Here is a 17,842-nt window from a genome sequence, read left to right as displayed (position 1 = left end):
TGGAAGGCTGCTCCCGTTGTGCAGGGAGCAAAGCTGAGCTATTCGCTACCCTGCGACAGGCACTGGGGATGGAGGAAATGCCCTCGAGATTTAGAGTAATTTCTGTGCTGCCTTGGAGTCCTTGCTCAGGACAGACAGATACTAGATGAAGATGAGAGGTAGTGGGGCTGCCCCCTGTGTGGTTTGCAGCCCTGGTTCTTCCTCGCCATGGCCATAGGCAGATCTAAAGGATTTCTTAGAAAAAAGAGGGCCTCTTTTCTCTCTGTCGTATTTGTGCATGGAAGCATGGGTCCCCCAACCTTGGAGAAGGCCTCTGTAGGCAGGCTGCCCATCTGACTGGCAGAGCCAGACTGGACTGCTGACTGCGCCTCTCCATGAGGCATGTGCTCTCAGCACCCTTCTCAGATCACCTTGTGTCTTTTGAGCCTCACTGTTCCCTTCGGTGGGTGAAGGGGAGGTTGCCTGTGGCCTTCAGTGGGGACCACCCATCAACCTCCGCAGCCAGAGAGGCAAGACCTGCCCTTAGCCCCCGCTGACAGCTGGCCCCTGCTCCCGGCAGGGCTGGAAGGAGCCTGTTTTGCTCTGCCTACGACAGGAGGGAGCAGCTCAAAAAAACCAAGCAAACAGGCCATCTGTCGCTGCAGTGCAGCTCTGCTGGGCTCCGCTGCGCTTGGTATTTCACCTTGCCTTGATGTGCTCCAGCAATAAAAGACCCTCCAAAACACAGATAAATGGGGGTTCTCACTAGGGTCTGGCATGTCCTCTGCCCACTGGTACTTCCCCCCACCCCAAATAGTGGTCCCTTTTAAAGCATAAAGCCTGGTTCAAGAGAGAGGCAGATCAGAGGCCTGTTGCTGTATGAGGCAGGATGATGGGAAGAGCAGGGGCTGCTGCTCCCCCCGATCGTCCGATGCTTTGGTTGCATAGGGCTCTTTGAGAAGCATTTTCTCAGAGCAGCTGCTGCTGTCTCTGAAGCAGCTCCTTGCTCTGCATGAGTAATGAGGCTGGCTGCATGCACACTGCTTAACTGCCATGCGGAAGAGCAACGGTTAACGACTGTGGAAGCTCCTATGGCCTTGGCATCTGCCTCTGGCTTGACTCTGCTCAGCCTGCAGACCAGCCCCTGTGTGCTGGCATTCAGCTCTTGTCTAAGCAGCAGCGCCTGGCTCACAGCTGCCATCCCCGTGCCAGGGTTGAACTCCACGTGAAGGAGGCACTTCTATCCTGTGGGCCTCTGTCGCCAGCAGAGGGTGAGCCCAGGAGCTGGTTTGTTTGCCCACTCATGACGCTGATGGAGATGCAGCACTGCTCCACGTCCGCATAAAGCGTGAGTTGCTTTCTCCTGGTGTCTAAGGCACTGTTCTGCGTGGAAGTAAGTGCTTGAAATTCTCCAAGTGAAGGCTGTCATGCTAAGGCTGTTCAGCCAAATGTTTCAGCTCTGCTGTTCTCTGGTGGACAATAGTCGCAGGCTGGTCACATTGTTCCTGGCAGTGAGCATGGATCTTGCTGCTTTGCAAAGCGTAGGGGCAGGTATACAGGGCCAGGCAGGGCAAGTGCTAGAGATGCTCTTGGTTACTTCAAGGGCAACCTGTGGCATTTCTGCACATATGCTGTCTTAGACAGCTGGTTGGGGGAGCCAGGCAGACCTGTCCCAGGGGGGTTTCCCTGCCGCGTGCATCTGATTTTGACAAATATACTTTATTTTCATTGGTGAGCACTGAAGTTCCCTGGCCAGGTTTATGACAGCTGGATCACATCTGCCTCGGTATAGGAACAGCACACCATCGCATATTCACTGCCTAGTTAAGCCTTGTCATCTTTCCTGCTTTGCAGAGACAGAAGTAGTCCTTATCCCTATGCTTTGGCAAGGCATGGAATAAGGATGACTTGCTTTTGCCAGAGATGTCACAGTAGCTTATGAGCACGAGTAATGCAGGTGTTTGCCCTTCCCGTTAAAGCCAGCTTACTCTGCCGTGTTATGAACCCAAGTGCTGTATGTTCATCAGTGACAGACAGGTCTTAGCACACTGTGTTTCGTTAGCCTGTTTGTTGCCATGGGAGTAGGGCACTTTTACCTTGCTTCTAGCAAGCTGAACAGTGCTTCGTCTCACTCCTCTTGTTCGACTGTTGTGGCAGAGCTGCATTAGCAAGGCCTGTGTGTTCATCACTGTTTGTTAGAGTGAAGCTCCATGAAACTGGTTGAATGAGAGTTTCTTCCCGTGTTCCTGTAGCATTAGAAATTAACTGCTGAGCTTGATGTTCAGCTAACCAGCACAAGCACCTATTGCAGCAGCAGAGAGGGCCAGGCTCCCGGGTGGGTACGCAGAGCACAGCATACCACTGAGGTGTAGGCAGGCACGGAAAATGTGCAGGCTGCACCTGGGTTTGCGTGCTTCTGTTTCCTGCTTGCTGCAAGGATGGGCCAGAATATTCGAGGTGAAACACAGGGCCCAGCTCCGATCAAGCTCCAGGCCTCTGCACACAACCAGCTCCAGGGGAAACAGCATGGGAGCAACAGTGCCATGGCCAGTTAGAGCTGCAGCTTATTTATACCCCCTTGACCACCTCCTGCATGATGGCAGTGGGAATGGCTGGGTGAAGGAGGAAGGCAACTTGCAGGGTTTATACAGAGCAGGGCCACAGCGAGGTGTGAAAATTCCTGCTCTTGGCTACTCCCGGGCCCACCTGCCCTGAGAAGACAAACATGCCAGCAGTGTGGGTGCCCAGCATCAGGGGGGTCTGATGGGGAGGTGGAGCCGTGATGGAGCAGCCAGCGCAGCTGAAACCCTCTGCATAATGAGCTGTTGTTCTGCTGAATTGTTAAGCCCCATTGACAATAGCAGCCCGCCCCTGCCCCAGCGCTGCACTCATGCTCTGGGACCTGCGCTGGCCACACACTGATCCTTTCTCCTGTCTTGTGCTTTAGGCACCAAGTTGAGGTTATTCTTCCCTGAGTCTCTCTGACTGGCTGTTGCCTTTTGTTCTCGCTCTCTGCAGGCGTACGAGTGGGCCTTGGAAGGGATGCGACACCTTGCTTGCATCAGTATGGAGGACTGCATCTCCCCCGACCACTGTACAGATGTGATAAAGTGCCTGGAGAGTTACAGGGGGCAGCACCCAGACATCAGTGATGCTCGGTTCCAGGAGATGAAGGAGCTGGCCTGTGAGCTGAGGAGCGACAAGGGACTCAAGCAGTGGAAATTTGCATGGTCCAAGTGCCAAGAGACAAAGCTGGTTTTTGAAAAGAAGCTCGAAGCAGCCTTGAGAACAAGGAGGTCTTTGCTGTCAGATCGCAAACCCATTGAGGGGGAGCAGCCCCGGGCTGGCGATGAGGCTGGCAGCCTACCCCCCCGGAGACACTCTGAGGGGGCCACACCTGGGTTGCACTGGGACAGGACATACAGTGCTCCCCATTGCTATAATAGGCCCAACCGCTCTCCAGGCTGGACTAAGGAGAAAGCTCCCTCACCCTCCCTGAGCTGCCCTGGTGATGTCAGCACTGCAGAAGAATTTGCCTGCCAAGCTGCTCTCAGCACTGGTCCACACTCAAGCAGAGTTTCTTTTGGCAGTGGGGCCTGCAAGTCTCCAAAGCTGCCTGAGGAAAAGCCAAACCTGGAGAGCATATTAGAAATCCTGGAGGTGAAGCCATCCTGTGTCTCCACTCCAGCCTCTAGGAAGCCACCTCCCAAGAGGATGCTCCGGAAGGCCCAAAGCTTCGACCTGCCCTGCGGTGAGAGCCTGTGGTCGGGCTGCCAGAGGACTCTGAGTGAACCAGCCAGATACGGCAACACCGGTGTCTTCATTAAGGGGCTGGAAGTGAGCAGCACGGAGCTGGTGGACAGGACTTTTGCACTGCGACAGCAAGCTGCTCAGAGCTGGGCTATGGGCTGCCTGCCAGAGGGGCAGAGGGGCTGTGTCTCCATGTCAGAAGCCAGGAGTTGGGGCAGGTAAGTGGCTGTGGTTTTTGGTGCCAGTCTCTTGGAGTAGCCAGAGAAGGCAGCCAGCAAAGGTGAGAAGAGCTCTGCAGTGGCCATTCGCTTTGGGAACAGGTACGAGGCAGAGCTGGGCAGATGGAGGTGCAGAGCTCCCGCTTCCCGCACGTGTATGTGCAGTGCTGAGCAGGCCCACGGGCATGTCCCCACACAGCCTAGCACCCAGCTCTGGGAGGATGCAGGGAGAGCAGGAGCTGTTGCTCTGTGCCCACAGCCTCCGCAGCATTGTTCCCTTCTGAGGAAAGAGGGGAAAGAGCAGCCCCCAGGCAGGAGAGGGGGTCTCTGAACATTGCTGACATGAGGGAAGGAGGGAACACAGAAGCGTAGCACTCAGGGTCCTAGCAAGCAAGTGGCACAGGTATGGTGGGGAGAGCAGAAGCAAAGTGCATCATCTCCCCACTTTCTGGGGGAGGGCTGTACCCAGACTGACAGGGGGACATTTATGGTACTCTGTGGCAGCTGCTGCAGAGACCTGCTTCTCAAGTTAAAGGTATTTGCCCTTTGGCGCTGAGATCTGTGTTTCAGTGATCAACAGCTGGCTTTGGTTCTGTTATGTTGTTTCACTGTGTTTGAGGACTTAGAGCTTATTTTGTTGTAGCACTGCAACATGCCTGGGTATGGAGAGACCATGAATGTGGGCTGTTCTTGAAAGGGGGTCACCAGGCAGATTTTTCAGCTGCTCTTATTGAAAAAGAGAGAATTTTTTTCGTCTGAACACTTGCAGTTTCCCATGAATTTGAAGTGGGTACAAGAAAACACCAAGACCAAAATCCAAGAGGTGTTTTATGTCCCTAACAGAGCAGTGCTGGGAAACAGAGCAGTGCTGGGAAGACAGACAGACCTAGTTTAGGTACACTACTGCCTGCCTGTCTGTGGACATAGAGGAAGCACAAAATACCCTGCAGGAGAGTTGTTTAGTAGCCATGGGAAACTTCCTCCTGGTTACCCTGTGAGGGATACAACACAGCCAAGGGTTTGTGTGCATCCAGACCAGGGCCGGAATCCAGCCCTTACCGAGGGTAGAGCCCTCCTGGTGACTTTGATGTGAAAAGGCTCCCTGGAGGAAAGGGGAGCTACTAGAGCCAGGAGGGGAACAGCACTCTCCTGATATCTCTGCCTCCAAGTTCACACGGGAGAGCACTAGCTTGTGGTTAGGAGGTGCTGGCAGAGACTTGAATCCCTGCCTTGGGCTCCCATCCTCCTTCCCTGCCCTTTGCCCCCCGAGCAGGGCTGTGACACAGAGCGATGGAGGGAGAGCGCTGCGGCAGTCGCAGCTGTGCAAGGCTCCGTGCGCTGTTGCTGGCAGAGATGAGAGCCTAGTGCTAGAGAGGGGGACCACCACAGAGCTCCTCTGCTGGTTCTGCTCTTGAGGGGGTGGCTGGGGGCAGTGAAATCCTCTGGAAGAAACCTCTTGACAGCCCAGCATGCGTCAGGAAAGCTCACGATAGGGGACAAACACCAGCAGAGACTAACTGCTTTGTTTCTCAAGGGAGTGATCCAGCAGCCCTCCCTTTCATGGATTCTGGGGCAGTCCCATTGTTCAGACCTCTGGATTGCCAGAGGGATTCGCTTGGGGAAAGCTGAGATGCGAAGAAGACAGGCACACATCTAGAGTAGTTATGTTTGGTGCTGTGCTGCCTCGCAGTGGAAACCTCTAGTCCCTCTGAGCTGTCCTGACCTTTCGGAGAAGCACAAAGCATGCTGTGCTAGGAACTGCTGCTTTCTCATGAGGTGCTGCAAGGTTTGTTTCCCTCCCTGACTTCCCAGGACAAGCCCTGGCAGGGAACATTGAACGGCCGGTCTCCAGAGACCAGGGCTGCTTCAGCTAAAGTCAGCCCAGCTCTCTGGGCTGGCGCAGGTGGTGGGGTAGCAGGGAAAGACACATCCACCTTAAAGGGTCTGAGACACTATCCCTGTCTTTAAATAGAGTGGTTTGTGTTCCAGCAACAGCAAGCCAGCTCTCAGCTTAGATGAGGACAGTCAGAGCAACCTCTGTCCTTCCCAGTCAGGAAGTATTTTCTGCTTCTTTCTGGTCCAACAAGAAACAATGAATGCCAGATCCAGCCCAGCTGCATCTGGGCCCAGAGCTCTTGTTCTCCCAGCATTAATGTTTCTTCCCACAGCACATGCAGTCACCACAGTGATTTCTGTGAGGAGGAATCAGCTTGAATTCTGCTTTCCCTGTTGTTTCAGGAGCATAGCCGTTTACAGGGGCAGCCTGTTGTGTCCGGGAGCAGGTGCTGGCTGGGTTCAGGGTTTGTGTCAGGCTCACAGCCGGTCTAAGACTTGAACCTTGAAATGCTCCCCCAGCTCCTTGGGTCCGTCACAAGATTTGTCAGTGCTCAGGGTCATAGTTATCACAGAAGGTTGTGAATCTGAGGAGTTGGCTAGATTGGAGGGTGCTCAAGGATCATCTACAAGTTGGGTCTTAGGAGAGCTTCTCTGGGGATGGTCCAGTGCTTTGCAGACACTCTCAGATTGCTGCAGCATAGCTGTAATCTGGGTCCCTTCGAGACAGAGTGTTTCCTATTGCAGCAAACTGCGGCACATCATCGACGAGATGGTAACCACAGAGCGGGAATATGTGAGGTCGCTGTGCTACATCATTGATAGCTACTTTCCTGAGATGGAGCGCCTTGACCTCCCCCAGGACCTGCGTGGGAAGCGCAGCGTCATTTTTGGGAACCTGGAGAAGCTCTACGACTTCCACAGTCAGTACTTCCTGCGAGAACTGGAGAGCTGCTGCAACCACCCGCTGCGGGTCAGCCACTGCTTCCTCCGGCATGTAAGGCATCAGCACGTCCCTCCTGAGCCAGGCTCCTCTGGACACGCACTGGCCTCCAGTGCCTAGCAGCACCCTTTAGTTGGGCTGGTCTCCTGTGTGTTGGTGGGCTGCGGCCCTTTTCGGGAGGGGTGAGCTGCCCTGTGCCGGGTGCATCCAGCACCCACCCCAGAGGGGTGAATCGGTTGACTCCACAGGCTGCAGTCAGGCCTCTGACATCAGAAGGCAGGAAAAGTGCTTTGTGGCTGTGACGCCCTTTATTAAAATGATGAAACCTCCTTTTGCTGTTACTCAAGTGAATATGCTGACCTAGTAGCTGCTTTCTGGATCAGGCTGGGACGGCAGGGGAATCTGGTCTCATGGTGCAGCTCACGTTCCATTGCTTGGGAGGTGACAGTTTTATTCTCTACCTACCTGGATTCCCTCTGCTGCCGTTGTAGTAGCAGTGAGGAAGATCGATTTACCCTCTCCCGGCTCAAATGCTAGGCCCACGCCTGCTCTCTGCTGCTCCAGGCAGTTGGAGTCAATCCCAAGCCTTGCCCACCAGCTTGGACTGGGATGGCTTAGCAAGGCTGAGCCCAGGCAGCAGCAGATGCTCGTTGCCTTTCCCATTGTTCTCTGCTACCACGAGATGCTGCCGGGGCAGCAAAACCTCTGAACCTTAAAGTCCATCTGCTTCTGCAGGGCATCCCTCACCTTGTCCTCTGTCTGTCCATGATGTCAGTGTGGAAGGACTTTCCTAGGCAGATAGCGCAGGAGAGGCACAGATCTGCTGCTCATGTTGAAAGGAGCTGATGAGGAGAAGCACAGGGCACCAGTCTCAAGCTCAACTGCCCTGCACATGTTCTCTGCTACCTGATAGATGGTATTGGTTGGGGGTGTGTAAGGGGTGAGGGGGAAGAGGAAGACGAAACTGGGAATCAATTAAAAATTCCAAGCTACTGTAAGAGCAGGGCAGGAGTGTGCACTGACTCTTAATGAACTCTGCAACTTGAAGCAAAGTCTTTTCTAATGCCCCATAGGAGGTTCTAGTGCAGCCTGGGAGAAGCAGAAGTACTGGAGTAACCAAGCCAAAGGCACAACTCTCACTGTGTGATGGTCCTGGATATGCTTGGCCTCACAGGGGGGATCTCTTTTTGCAGAAAGACCAGTTTGGGATGTACGCGTTATATAGCAAGAACAAGCCGAAATCAGACTCACTGCTGGCCAGCCATGGGAATACCTTCTTCAAGGTAAAACCTGCTGCCTGCATCCATGATTTCCCCTTGGTGTTTGCGTCACTGATCTGTTTAAACAAGCCCAGCTCTCCTGTTCAAGGCATGCTGCCACCTCAGCACCATTTCTGCTTTTCTGGCACAGCTCTCTGCACCTCTGTGAGTGCGGGAGGGCAGAGATGCAACGATTCCTTTGGAAAGGAGCCCAGAAAAGAGCAGCATTGATGTTATTCCCTTTCACCTCCCTGTAGACTGAACCAAGTGTCCCAATCAGGAAGCTGAGGCCTTGGGCAATTGCGAGTGTCATTGCCTGCATGGGGGGTGCAGGGCTCTCCCTTGGAAGCTGCTGTCCTCACTCTTCGCTGTTGTTCTTAGTTCAAGCAGGTGCAGCTCGGGGATAAGATGGACCTGGCCTCCTACCTGCTGAAGCCCATCCAGCGCATGAGCAAATATGCCCTGCTCCTAAAGGACCTCATCAAGGAGTGCAGCGAGGCGCAGGAGCAGGAGCTGGGCTACCTCCGCGCAGCTGAGGAGATGGTGAAGTTCCAGCTCCGGCACGGCAATGACCTGCTGGCCATGGATGCCATCCGTGACTGTGATGTACGTTCCAGTGTCTTGCCCTGCCCAGGGGGCAGAGCCATACTTCCTTCTCTAGACTTGGAGTCTTTGATCACATGGCAGGCCTCCCCGCAAATTCCCACAGGGATCAGGGTGCCTGTCTGCCACTGCAGTGTAGTGGTATTACCTAGATATAAGGCTGAGGGAACAGCAGGGCTTGTCAGTCCTGTTAACCTGCTAGGAAGAACAGCCTGGATGCTCTTACTTGAGCCAGGTGAGCATGTCATGAACCCTCTCCCAAGGGCTTACAGGTGGCTTGAGACAGCCTGGGTGCCAGTACAGATAGAGTTCTGCAGGATGCCTTGGGCCCTCGGTCTCTTATCTATGCAGCTGGTGATGGAGGGCCAGACAGTTTGCAGGAGGGAACTCAAACTAATGCTGATACAAGGGACAGGCTGAAATCAGCTAGGTGGGATTTGAAGGCTAGAAATGCAAAGTGAGCAGTGGATGAGGAACACCAAACAAAAAATCAATTTATTGCAGGGCTCAGGGTTGAGGAAGATGGATCTGGAGCAGGAAGAACTGAGGGACTTGCCATTCTGACCCAGCAGCGCCTCGGGCTGTCCTTGTGTCTGAGGGTGCTCCAGGCTCCTAGCAGCCTGGCAGGGATCCTTTCCTCTTTAGCCTCCTTGTTCCTCAAGAGAAGGGCTGGGTTGGTGCCTCGAGTTGCCATCCCAGAAGTTTGTCACAGATCTGCACAGGGTGACAAGAAAGGGTCGTCTGTGGGTTGTGCCCGGGGGAGGGGTGCAACTTTCACCATAGCCCTGGGCCAGTTGTCTTAGCCCGATGTGGCCTTTGGCAGTGCCACACAGCCCTGGGGAGGTCGTCTTCTCTTACCTCCTGGAGAGCCGTCCCAAGATGACAGGCAGCTGCCAACTCTCCACTGCCTGGGCCGCAGTCATGTGGGACCCTGCTGTCCTCATCCAGGCCTTCTTGTGCCTTCCTGCTTGGGGAGCTGCCCTGTCCTGGTGCTGCTGGGGTGTCACCAGGATGTTCTCTGTGTCTAGGTAAACCTGAAGGAGCAGGGGCAGTTGGTGCGGCAGGATGAGTTCACCATCTGGCTGGGCCGCAAGAAGTGCCAGAGACATGTCTTCCTCTTTGAGGACCTGATCCTCTTCAGCAAGCCCAAGAAGATTGAGGGTGGCTTTGATGTGTACATCTACAAGCGCTCATTCAAGGTAAGGGCTGCCCCACATCTTGCTGCTGTGCAGGACATGCCTCAGTCATCCCTGGGCCCACAATTGCTGCTCTCCCCTTGGACTGCTGTGGAGTATGAACACAGACAGGACACCCTGCCCCACGTTACTCTGACTCTGAAATGGAGTGCCAGGACAGAAGTGCCTGCAGGAGAGAGCTACTCCTAGCACTTTTGAGCCTCCTCTGGGCTATGCAGCAAAGCAAGAAGGGAACACTTCATACACTAATACCTGGCCTCCCTTTGCACTGTAGGCTGTGGAGCCACGGTCTCTGACGCATGGGGAGCATGCGGGAGAGGCAGTGTATGCGTGACCAGCTCTGGGTGAAGCGCTGGATGTTGCCCCGGCTGTGTCTGCTCACCTGTGTTCAGATCGTACCTGTTCCTGACGCTCGGGCTCCTTCCTGCTGGACCTGCCGAGCTGGGGGTGGCTCTGGCCCAGGATGCAGGCGGGCTGCCCATTGGAACGGCATTCCATGAATAAGCTTTGTGCTCTCCCTTCCTAGGCTGGCCTCTGGACTTCACCATCCATAGCAAAGCCTGCAGGTTGCCTGTCTGCCATTCTCCCACCCCATCCTTTCACCAGGTCAACTTTTTCCCCTGCCCAGCCTGCAAATGAGTTTACTCCTTGGCTAATACTTTGCTCTTCCTTTTCCTGGCAGACTGCAGACATCGGCCTGACAGAGAACTCTGGAGACAGTGGCCTGCGCTTTGAGATCTGGTTCCGAAGGCGGAAGTCCAGTGACACCTACATCCTCCAGGCCAGCACAGCTGAGACGAAGCAGGCCTGGACCAATGACATTGCCAAGATCCTGTGGCAACAGGCAGCCCGCAATAAAGGTGTGAGCCCTCCCCAGGGCGTCTGTGCTGCAAAAGGTGCGGGAGCCCCATTCGGCTCATGATGTCCTGAGTAGGTTTGGAGCCTACTACCAGGCAGCTCTGTGTAGTGAGCAGCTGTGTGCCATGCATGCAGCTTCATGAGCATGTGCTGGCATTGCCTGGGCACTGCCCCCTCCCTGCCCCTCTTCCCCAGAGACCTGACCTGTGCAAGCTCTGTGCAGCCGTAGACACCTGCTTGGACTGCCTGCAAATCAGTGGAGGGAAATTGGAGCTTTTAGCATAGGATTCCTTGCCCTGTGAGAGTGAGCTGTCCTCCTGAAATGCTTGCTGTTTTCCCCACGGTCTAGGCCACTGACAGAGTGCAGTTGTCTGGGTCAAGTTGGCTGAATCCCTCCTCTCTTGCCAAGGCTGCCTGTCCTTGACTTGGCAGGACTCTTACGGATGGCACCAGGCCACCTGGCCAGAGCAGGGCATGACTCCTCATCTGTGAAGAGTCCTCAGGGTCGGGGAATGAGGGGACACCAAATCTAATCTCAGTAGCTCAGGAGCAGCCTGGCTCAGGAGTGCTCTGGTCTGGGGCAGCCCAGCCCCTGGGGGAAGGGTTGGAGCAGCCTTGTGATGTGGTTGTGGGTGCCTGCATTACATTGCCTTGCTCTTCCCTTCCAGAAATCCGTATGCAGGAGATGGTATCCATGGGTGTGGGCAACAAGCCATTCCTGGATATCAAACCGAGTGAGGCAGCTATCAATGACCGTGCTATCGATTACATCATGAAGGGCAGAGGTAGGTGCCAGCTTGCCTGCTTACTTGCTCTGAGTAAGCGAGGCCGGACTGATGTTAAGTGCTTTTTGGTACGTTCTGTGGCAGGCGCCAGGACCAGGGCCTCGATCGCAGTGTCTCTGTTTGACCATTCCAACCCATACAAGAGGACGCAGGCACAGCTTTCTGGTGGCAGCACCCCTGCTGCATACAGCCCTCCCTCCTCCTCCCTGCTGGCACCCCTCAACCTGCACATGTACCTGGACCAGGCTCTGCTGCCAGGGGTCGTGGTCCCCAGCCGCCCCTTTGACATTGGCACCTGCATCGAGGAAGATGAACTGGAACATGAGACCAGCAGCCAGCCATCACTGAGTATGTATGAGCCCGCTGCTCTGCCACACGCCTGGGGATGTGCCCCGCTGCCCAGATTCCCTGTGCCGCCAAGCTGTCCCCACACCTTGCTCCTTACTGTGCAGTCAAAGCAGACCAACTGGTAACAGCAGTCCCTGTCCTGTACCCACACTGGGACAAAGAGAGCCTAGTCCTTCCACACAAGCTCAGTCTTGGCCTCCATGAGAGGAGTTAGCTCAGACACGGGGATTAGCGCAGCATCCGGGCAATCTGTAGTCATCCATGTGGCAGGTTTGGTGTTTGAGGCATACTAGGGGTGCCGTGGCCTGGGAGACCAGTGCTTGTGTCTCTGCCTGCCTGGTCCAGTCACCCCTTGGCTTTCTGTGTGCATACTCGTCTGTCCAGGCCGTATCTGGGGGTTGGCTTCCCTATAGCTCTTTGATTCACAGTATAAGCCGGGAGATGTGGCACCAATTCTATAGCCCAGCAGATGCAGCAGGAGTTATGGTGCCAGTTGTATTGCCCAGGGTACCGGCGGTAGCCCAGGCACTGTCTGGAGGTTGACCTCTGGGAAGCAGGGCCTTCCTCGAGTCTGTCCTGCCTACCAGCCCCATGTGAAGTTGCTTCCTGCTCAATCTCCAGCATCATTTGCTACACTTTGGATAATTTTGTTCCCTATGGCTATGAAGAGGCCCAGATAGGAGTGTGGCTTATCTACAGGCTTGTGTGGCCAGTGCGTCCACAAACAGATGTGTTATTAAGTGCATGTGGCACAGGTCATGTAGGCCAAATTCATGATCATCAGAATGATCCTCCTCTTTTTCCCCAGCAACAGAGAGCTCAGAGTCATCACACTGCATGTCAGGCAGCGGCTCCAGTGGCTCCGACAGTGGCTGTGTCTCTAGCATCCCACAGGAGAGCTTCTGTGAAGACACGGGTTCACCCCCCTACACGCCCCTGGGCTCACAACACAGCTCTGCGATGGAGGAGAAACCCAAATTCACGAACAGCCAGTACATTTCTGCAGTAAGTGCAAGCAGCCAAAATGCTCTCTTTACTTTGCCTGTTACTGCTGCTGCTTCGCCGGTTCAAGCCACTGCCTCTCATCTGGGAACCGAAGATGCTGCGTTTGGGCTAGGAGTCACTATGGGGAAGTGATGTTTCCTCTCTTGGGGCGGGTGAAAGCCCCTTTATTGCGAGAGCTTTCCCTTCAGTGGCAGAGATCCCTGAGGCGATGCTGTGGAAAGGACCTGCAGTGGCAGAGGCAGCATCAGGAGGGGATGCACTGCACAGGAGCTTTAGTGCTGTCATGGGCTAGGATGCATGTTTAACCTTCTGGGGATGAGTGACTGGAGCTCTGGTGAGGATGCTGCTAAGCTCCTTTCCTAGAAGGTTTGGGCCTTTCATGGGGAGTGGTGAGGTGGAACAGTGGGGAGGAGCCTGAGTCTGTCACTCTGACATGTCAGTGTTTCTCCTCTTATGTTTCTGAGACTTCTCTGCCACTTTCCCTCCAGCTAGAGCTGATGCTGTTGTCTTCTAACCCTGTACTAATGCTGGCTTTTCTCCTTTGCAGAAAGCAGGCCAGGTTACCATAAGTCCCTCGACAATAGTGTGAGCCCCTCTGCACACGTATTCCGCCTAAGGAAGTGGAGTTGTTGTAAGTAGTCCCTGAAAGGGATTTTCCAGCAGCTCTGAGTGCTGATCAGGTTTGTCAGTAGCTCTAAGTCAGGAGAATCTCACCCTCTGCTTCTCTATGAAAAGTTTTTCATGCCTGTTCCTGACCAGCCTCTGAGGCTCTGATTCATCTGATTAGAGGGAACCAGCTCCCACAGCTAGAGCCATCCCCTTAAATAACAGGTTTGATGCCTTTGTTTGAAGGAGCAGAGCAAAACAAGCAGAATCACCCTCATGTAGTAGAGGCTCGAGCTCAGCCTAGTCCATGCATCAGTGTTCAGCTGAGCTTCCTTGCTCTGAATGCCACCCAGCTGTCTAACCACTAATCCATTTCTTGTGGCTACTTGCCGAAATCCTGCTCTTCATTGGTCCCTCTGAAGTGCCCTGGGGAGTCCATGGTATTCTCCCAAAGCTGGATTTATCCCAATTTTCTTTGAACATCCAAAGAGAAAACATGCACCAAACAAAGGAACCTTTCAGGTTATGGTAAGGATGTCCTGGGGGAGCTGCCAGATGTTGCTCCTGTACTTGCTGCCTTCTGGTGGATATGTTGTCTATTGCTGTTGATCAGAAGTCTGTCTGAGAGGAGGTGAGCCCCAGCAACACGTGCAGCTGAGCAGGGCTTCCATGCCCTTCCCCACGTCTGGGTGACAGACCCTTGGAAAGTGGTACCACACTTCACTCAGACTAGCCTGCCTCTGGTTCAGTTTTGTCCTCATTCCTGACCAAAGGAGTCCTGTCCTGTCCTTATGCCTGTGCCTCCTTTTTCACAGGAAAAAAAAAAGGGGGGGGGTGAACATGAGAGAGGTAGGATTAGAGCTTGAATGGTTCCTTTCCCTTGGGCATCACTGTGTACATTAAGTCACCTGGTCAAGATGCGGACTGGTAGTTAGATGGCATACACGTTTAGCATTTACTCACTGTGTGCACTGTGGGACTGTCACAAGCACGCAAGCCCATGGCCTGTGAGCTGCAAGTACCAGAGTTCATAACAAGCTAAACAGAACCAGCAACCGAGGTTAGAATTTGGGAAGCAGAAAACCTTCTAGGTGGGTCATGAGCATGACCTGCCAGCTGAGGTGGTCACAGAGGCAGCAGAGTTTGCCAGCCCACTGCTGCTCTCATGGCAGTACATAACCTTTAGGTGAGCCCTGAGGTGCAGAGGGCAGCCCTCAGCACGAGGGAAGAGCCTCATTTCTTCTGTGCCCTCTTCTAGTAAAATGTTGTCTTCTCACCAAAATGTAGCCCTGACAAACCCTGTGGATTTCTATTGTATTTTGCAAAATCACTGCTGGCCAGCACAGAGGGGAGCTGTGAGCCACAGACCCTGCTGTGTCATGGGAGTGCAGCGTCTAATCCATTGCATGGTGCTGTGTTCCAGGTTTGATTGCCATTTCAAACTCACTGAAGACCCCAGGCCTCTGACCAGCAGAAGGAGACAGTCTTCATCTATGAAGATATCTTTATACATAATCAGGCTCTCTCAAACAGTCCAAAACCTGACCTCTGGCTTGGGGGAAGCCCCAAGAAGGTTTTTGTCAACGCAACTTAATAGTCATTGTGTTGGATGGGACCTTGGGCATTCAAAACTTGTTCGCCCCTTATTTATGAGTAACAAATAACATAGCAGTTTGAAAAAATATATTATTTTTAAAGCTATATGCTGTACAGATTTTTGTTACAAGTGACTCTGTTCCTATTTGTTCTTTAAGCTGCACATTTTATAAAGTTTATGGAAGGGCCTGAAGAGAAGCCAAGGTATTTAAGAAAAGTAGTGTAACTTTCTGTTTCAGGGTTGTATTGACCTGGAGTTCAAGATTAACGTCCTTCCTTATGTTCTAGATGTGTCTATCATAGCAATAATTTATTTTCTTGGCTTAACACTTCTGTTTTAATAAAAGCAATTTCATTGTTACAGTGAATTGTTTCTTCAGATGATTCTTCTAGTGCCTCAGTGCTGAGCTTCTTATCTTAACCACCTCTCAGCTCTTACTGACTCTTCCAGTCTCCCTGTGACTGCTGCACTAACCAAACTAAACCATATAAAACATGAGCACACTCTCCAGGAGATCCCAGGGTGGCAGTACATGGAGGCTGATGGGAAGGCCAGGACAGAGCAGGGAGGTCAGAGCAGTCAGCTGAGACGTCACTAGGAATGATGAAAAAGGGAGCAGTCTGACAGAGGTGAGAAGGCACAAATCAAATATCCTCGCCTGGCTCTAATTTATGCCACATAGCCCCAGCCTAGCTGCTGTCCCACTGATAATTCTCACAGGCAACAGCGACTGCTTCTGGCAGTTTGGTCAGATGCACAAGGCATAAGCAGCAGTTCAAATTGCATAGGTCAGCTGCTGTGCCTGGGTCCATGGGTGACATGGACCAACCTGCTTGCTTTGGCTCTGACTTAGGAAGCACCCGGAGAAGGGCTGGTGAGGGCCATTCAGTGGTACAGTCCCACAGTCAGTCACTGCTCACTTGACATTTAAGTGATGATGGCATCCGAGTCCAAGAGGCTTTGAGTATGAGGGGGTTTATCATAATGCTAAACCTTAAATGCGCATCATCTGAAGTAGCACAGTTCAATTGGAGGACAAATTTATCCTGTGTTCCAGCATTCCCTGTTAATAATTAGTAACATCAAAGCTTGCTGTTTGGCTGTGACACTCTTTTAGTGTTCTTAGAGGAAATGAAGATCTGCTTTTTTTTTTAAAAAAAAAAGATATATATATATATATATATATATATTTGCTTGCTACTGAGCTCTTGTTTACTCATGGTTTATGAAGTGCTATAAACCATTCTCCCCAGGTGTGAGAGAAGTCTTGTCACACACAGCCTTAGTAAGAAGACAGCGCAGTAATTTATTTATAACTTCAGTTTCTCCCCATATCAACTGCTGCTGGGGTGGGGGAGGGGGAGCTGATCATTCCTCAACAGTGCATTGCTGTATTCTCAAATGTAAAACCTCATAGCCACATCAGTTACCCTCTACATATAAACTATGATCCTTCAAGTTTGGAAATTCCTGTTCTGTACATACAACACTTGTTTATTTTAATAAGCTGAATGTTACTTTTCAACCTTGTTCTTTTTTTAGACAGCAAATAGAACACAGTTGACATCTTTGTACAAAATCGTGTGGGAAGCAGTTGCACAGGGAAGATTTTAGCAGTTACTATTTTAAAGTAATCGCTAAGGTAATGCAAGATTTTGGGCTGTCAAGACAGCACTAGCTCATGTCACAAGAGGGAATGAATTTACTAAACCAACGAGGAACATGAATCTTCCTGAATTCCTCAGTTTCAAAGGTTTCTGCATTGCTGGAAAAACCTATAGTAATGTTTACCTGACTGTTTTTTCAGGGTTTGATTGATTGGCCTAATAAAGGTTATTTTCTTTATATGAATCTTGTTTGCGTTGTATGTTGATTGCAGGGCTTCTAATACTGTTAGTGGGGCAAAAAATATTGGCAAATATGTTCAGCAGAGATAGCGGATTCCTTTGCTCATTTCAGCTAAATAGGGCCCCAGGAAAGGGACAAGCCTTTGCCCAACCACTGACCAAGCATTTTCTAATTTGGGGTGTCAGCTAGTCATCGGAGTGAGAGTAGAGAAAGCTTCTCAACAGACCCAGTCATGGAAGGAAGTGGAGTACAATGGCACACACAGCAAGCTTTCATGACAACACACACAAACAGAAGGATAGGAGCAGTAGATGCACAGGTGACTGGGTGCCAGAGCTGCATTTTCTTTCTCTGGAAAGCATGGTTTTCTGGTAAATAAACCCCCACCGGTGACCAGTAAAGAGGTAAGAAATAAGACATCTCCTCCTTTGTCACCTGAAGCAGGAGGCTGTTACAAGGATTCCTGCCTAAATAAAGTTACTATTCAAAGTTAAATGAAGGCTGAGCATATTTCGAAAAGCTTTTTCTTACCCATTCATGTGATGAAAATAAACATTATAAAGAATATCTGTGTCAAATTTTTATTAACGTTTCTGTAAACTTACATTTCCAAGGCAAAGTATGATATAGATCTAGCAAACCCTCTCTGTATCAGTAAATCAATGGAGCGACTGTACTTCCATGCAAATGGCAGGGTAAACTGAAAAGCACAAAACCAAGGCCACTGTTAAATCACCAGCTGACTATGCCAAATACCAGAATAACAGACTCTTTGCTCTTCATTTCTTAACAACCCTAAAGGTCTTCTGCCCCCTTTTTGTGGAGAAAGCAAGTTCTTAAATTAGCAGCACAATTTTAAACTTCTATTAAGATGGTAGTTGGTGAACATTGGTCAAGTTGTGCTGTAAAATTGCCCCCTCACTTCACTCATTCTAAAATCAAAGCTGAGACCTGTGAACCAGTTTAAGCAAAAATCTTAAAAACAAAAAAAGGTTTTTTTTTTAAAAAAAAGGT

At 51.9% G+C, this 17,842-nt stretch overlaps 1 protein-coding gene across 2 annotated transcripts in view; it reads left to right on the top strand.

Moving 5' to 3' along the window:
• PLEKHG4 (pleckstrin homology and RhoGEF domain containing G4) overlaps positions 1 to 16,831 on the top strand; it is a 101,576-nt gene extending 84,745 nt beyond the window's left edge. The window contains exons 14-24 of one of the 2 annotated variants that reach the window (XM_064519337.1): positions 2,998 to 3,947; positions 6,528 to 6,777; positions 7,917 to 8,006; positions 8,364 to 8,588; positions 9,614 to 9,784; positions 10,464 to 10,677; positions 11,308 to 11,424; positions 11,509 to 11,772; positions 12,581 to 12,777; positions 13,325 to 13,408; positions 14,807 to 16,831. In XM_064519337.1, the coding sequence (XP_064375407.1) occupies positions 2,998 to 3,947; positions 6,528 to 6,777; positions 7,917 to 8,006; positions 8,364 to 8,588; positions 9,614 to 9,784; positions 10,464 to 10,677; positions 11,308 to 11,424; positions 11,509 to 11,772; positions 12,581 to 12,777; positions 13,325 to 13,366 (2,520 nt within the window). In that variant the 3' untranslated portion in view covers positions 13,367 to 13,408; positions 14,807 to 16,831. The remainder of the gene's footprint in view (positions 1 to 2,997; positions 3,948 to 6,527; positions 6,778 to 7,916; positions 8,007 to 8,363; positions 8,589 to 9,613; positions 9,785 to 10,463; positions 10,678 to 11,307; positions 11,425 to 11,508; positions 11,773 to 12,580; positions 12,778 to 13,324; positions 13,409 to 14,806) is intronic. The other variant, XM_064519338.1, reaches the window with a different exon arrangement.
• The last annotated feature ends 1,011 nt before the right edge of the window (positions 16,832 to 17,842 follow it).

This window comes from Dromaius novaehollandiae, chromosome 13 (assembly GCF_036370855.1).
Source record: "Dromaius novaehollandiae isolate bDroNov1 chromosome 13, bDroNov1.hap1, whole genome shotgun sequence".
NCBI lineage: Eukaryota > Metazoa > Chordata > Aves > Casuariiformes > Dromaiidae > Dromaius > Dromaius novaehollandiae.
The sequence above is the reverse complement of the archived record's forward strand: the minus strand, read 5'-3'. Positions and strand labels throughout refer to the sequence as shown.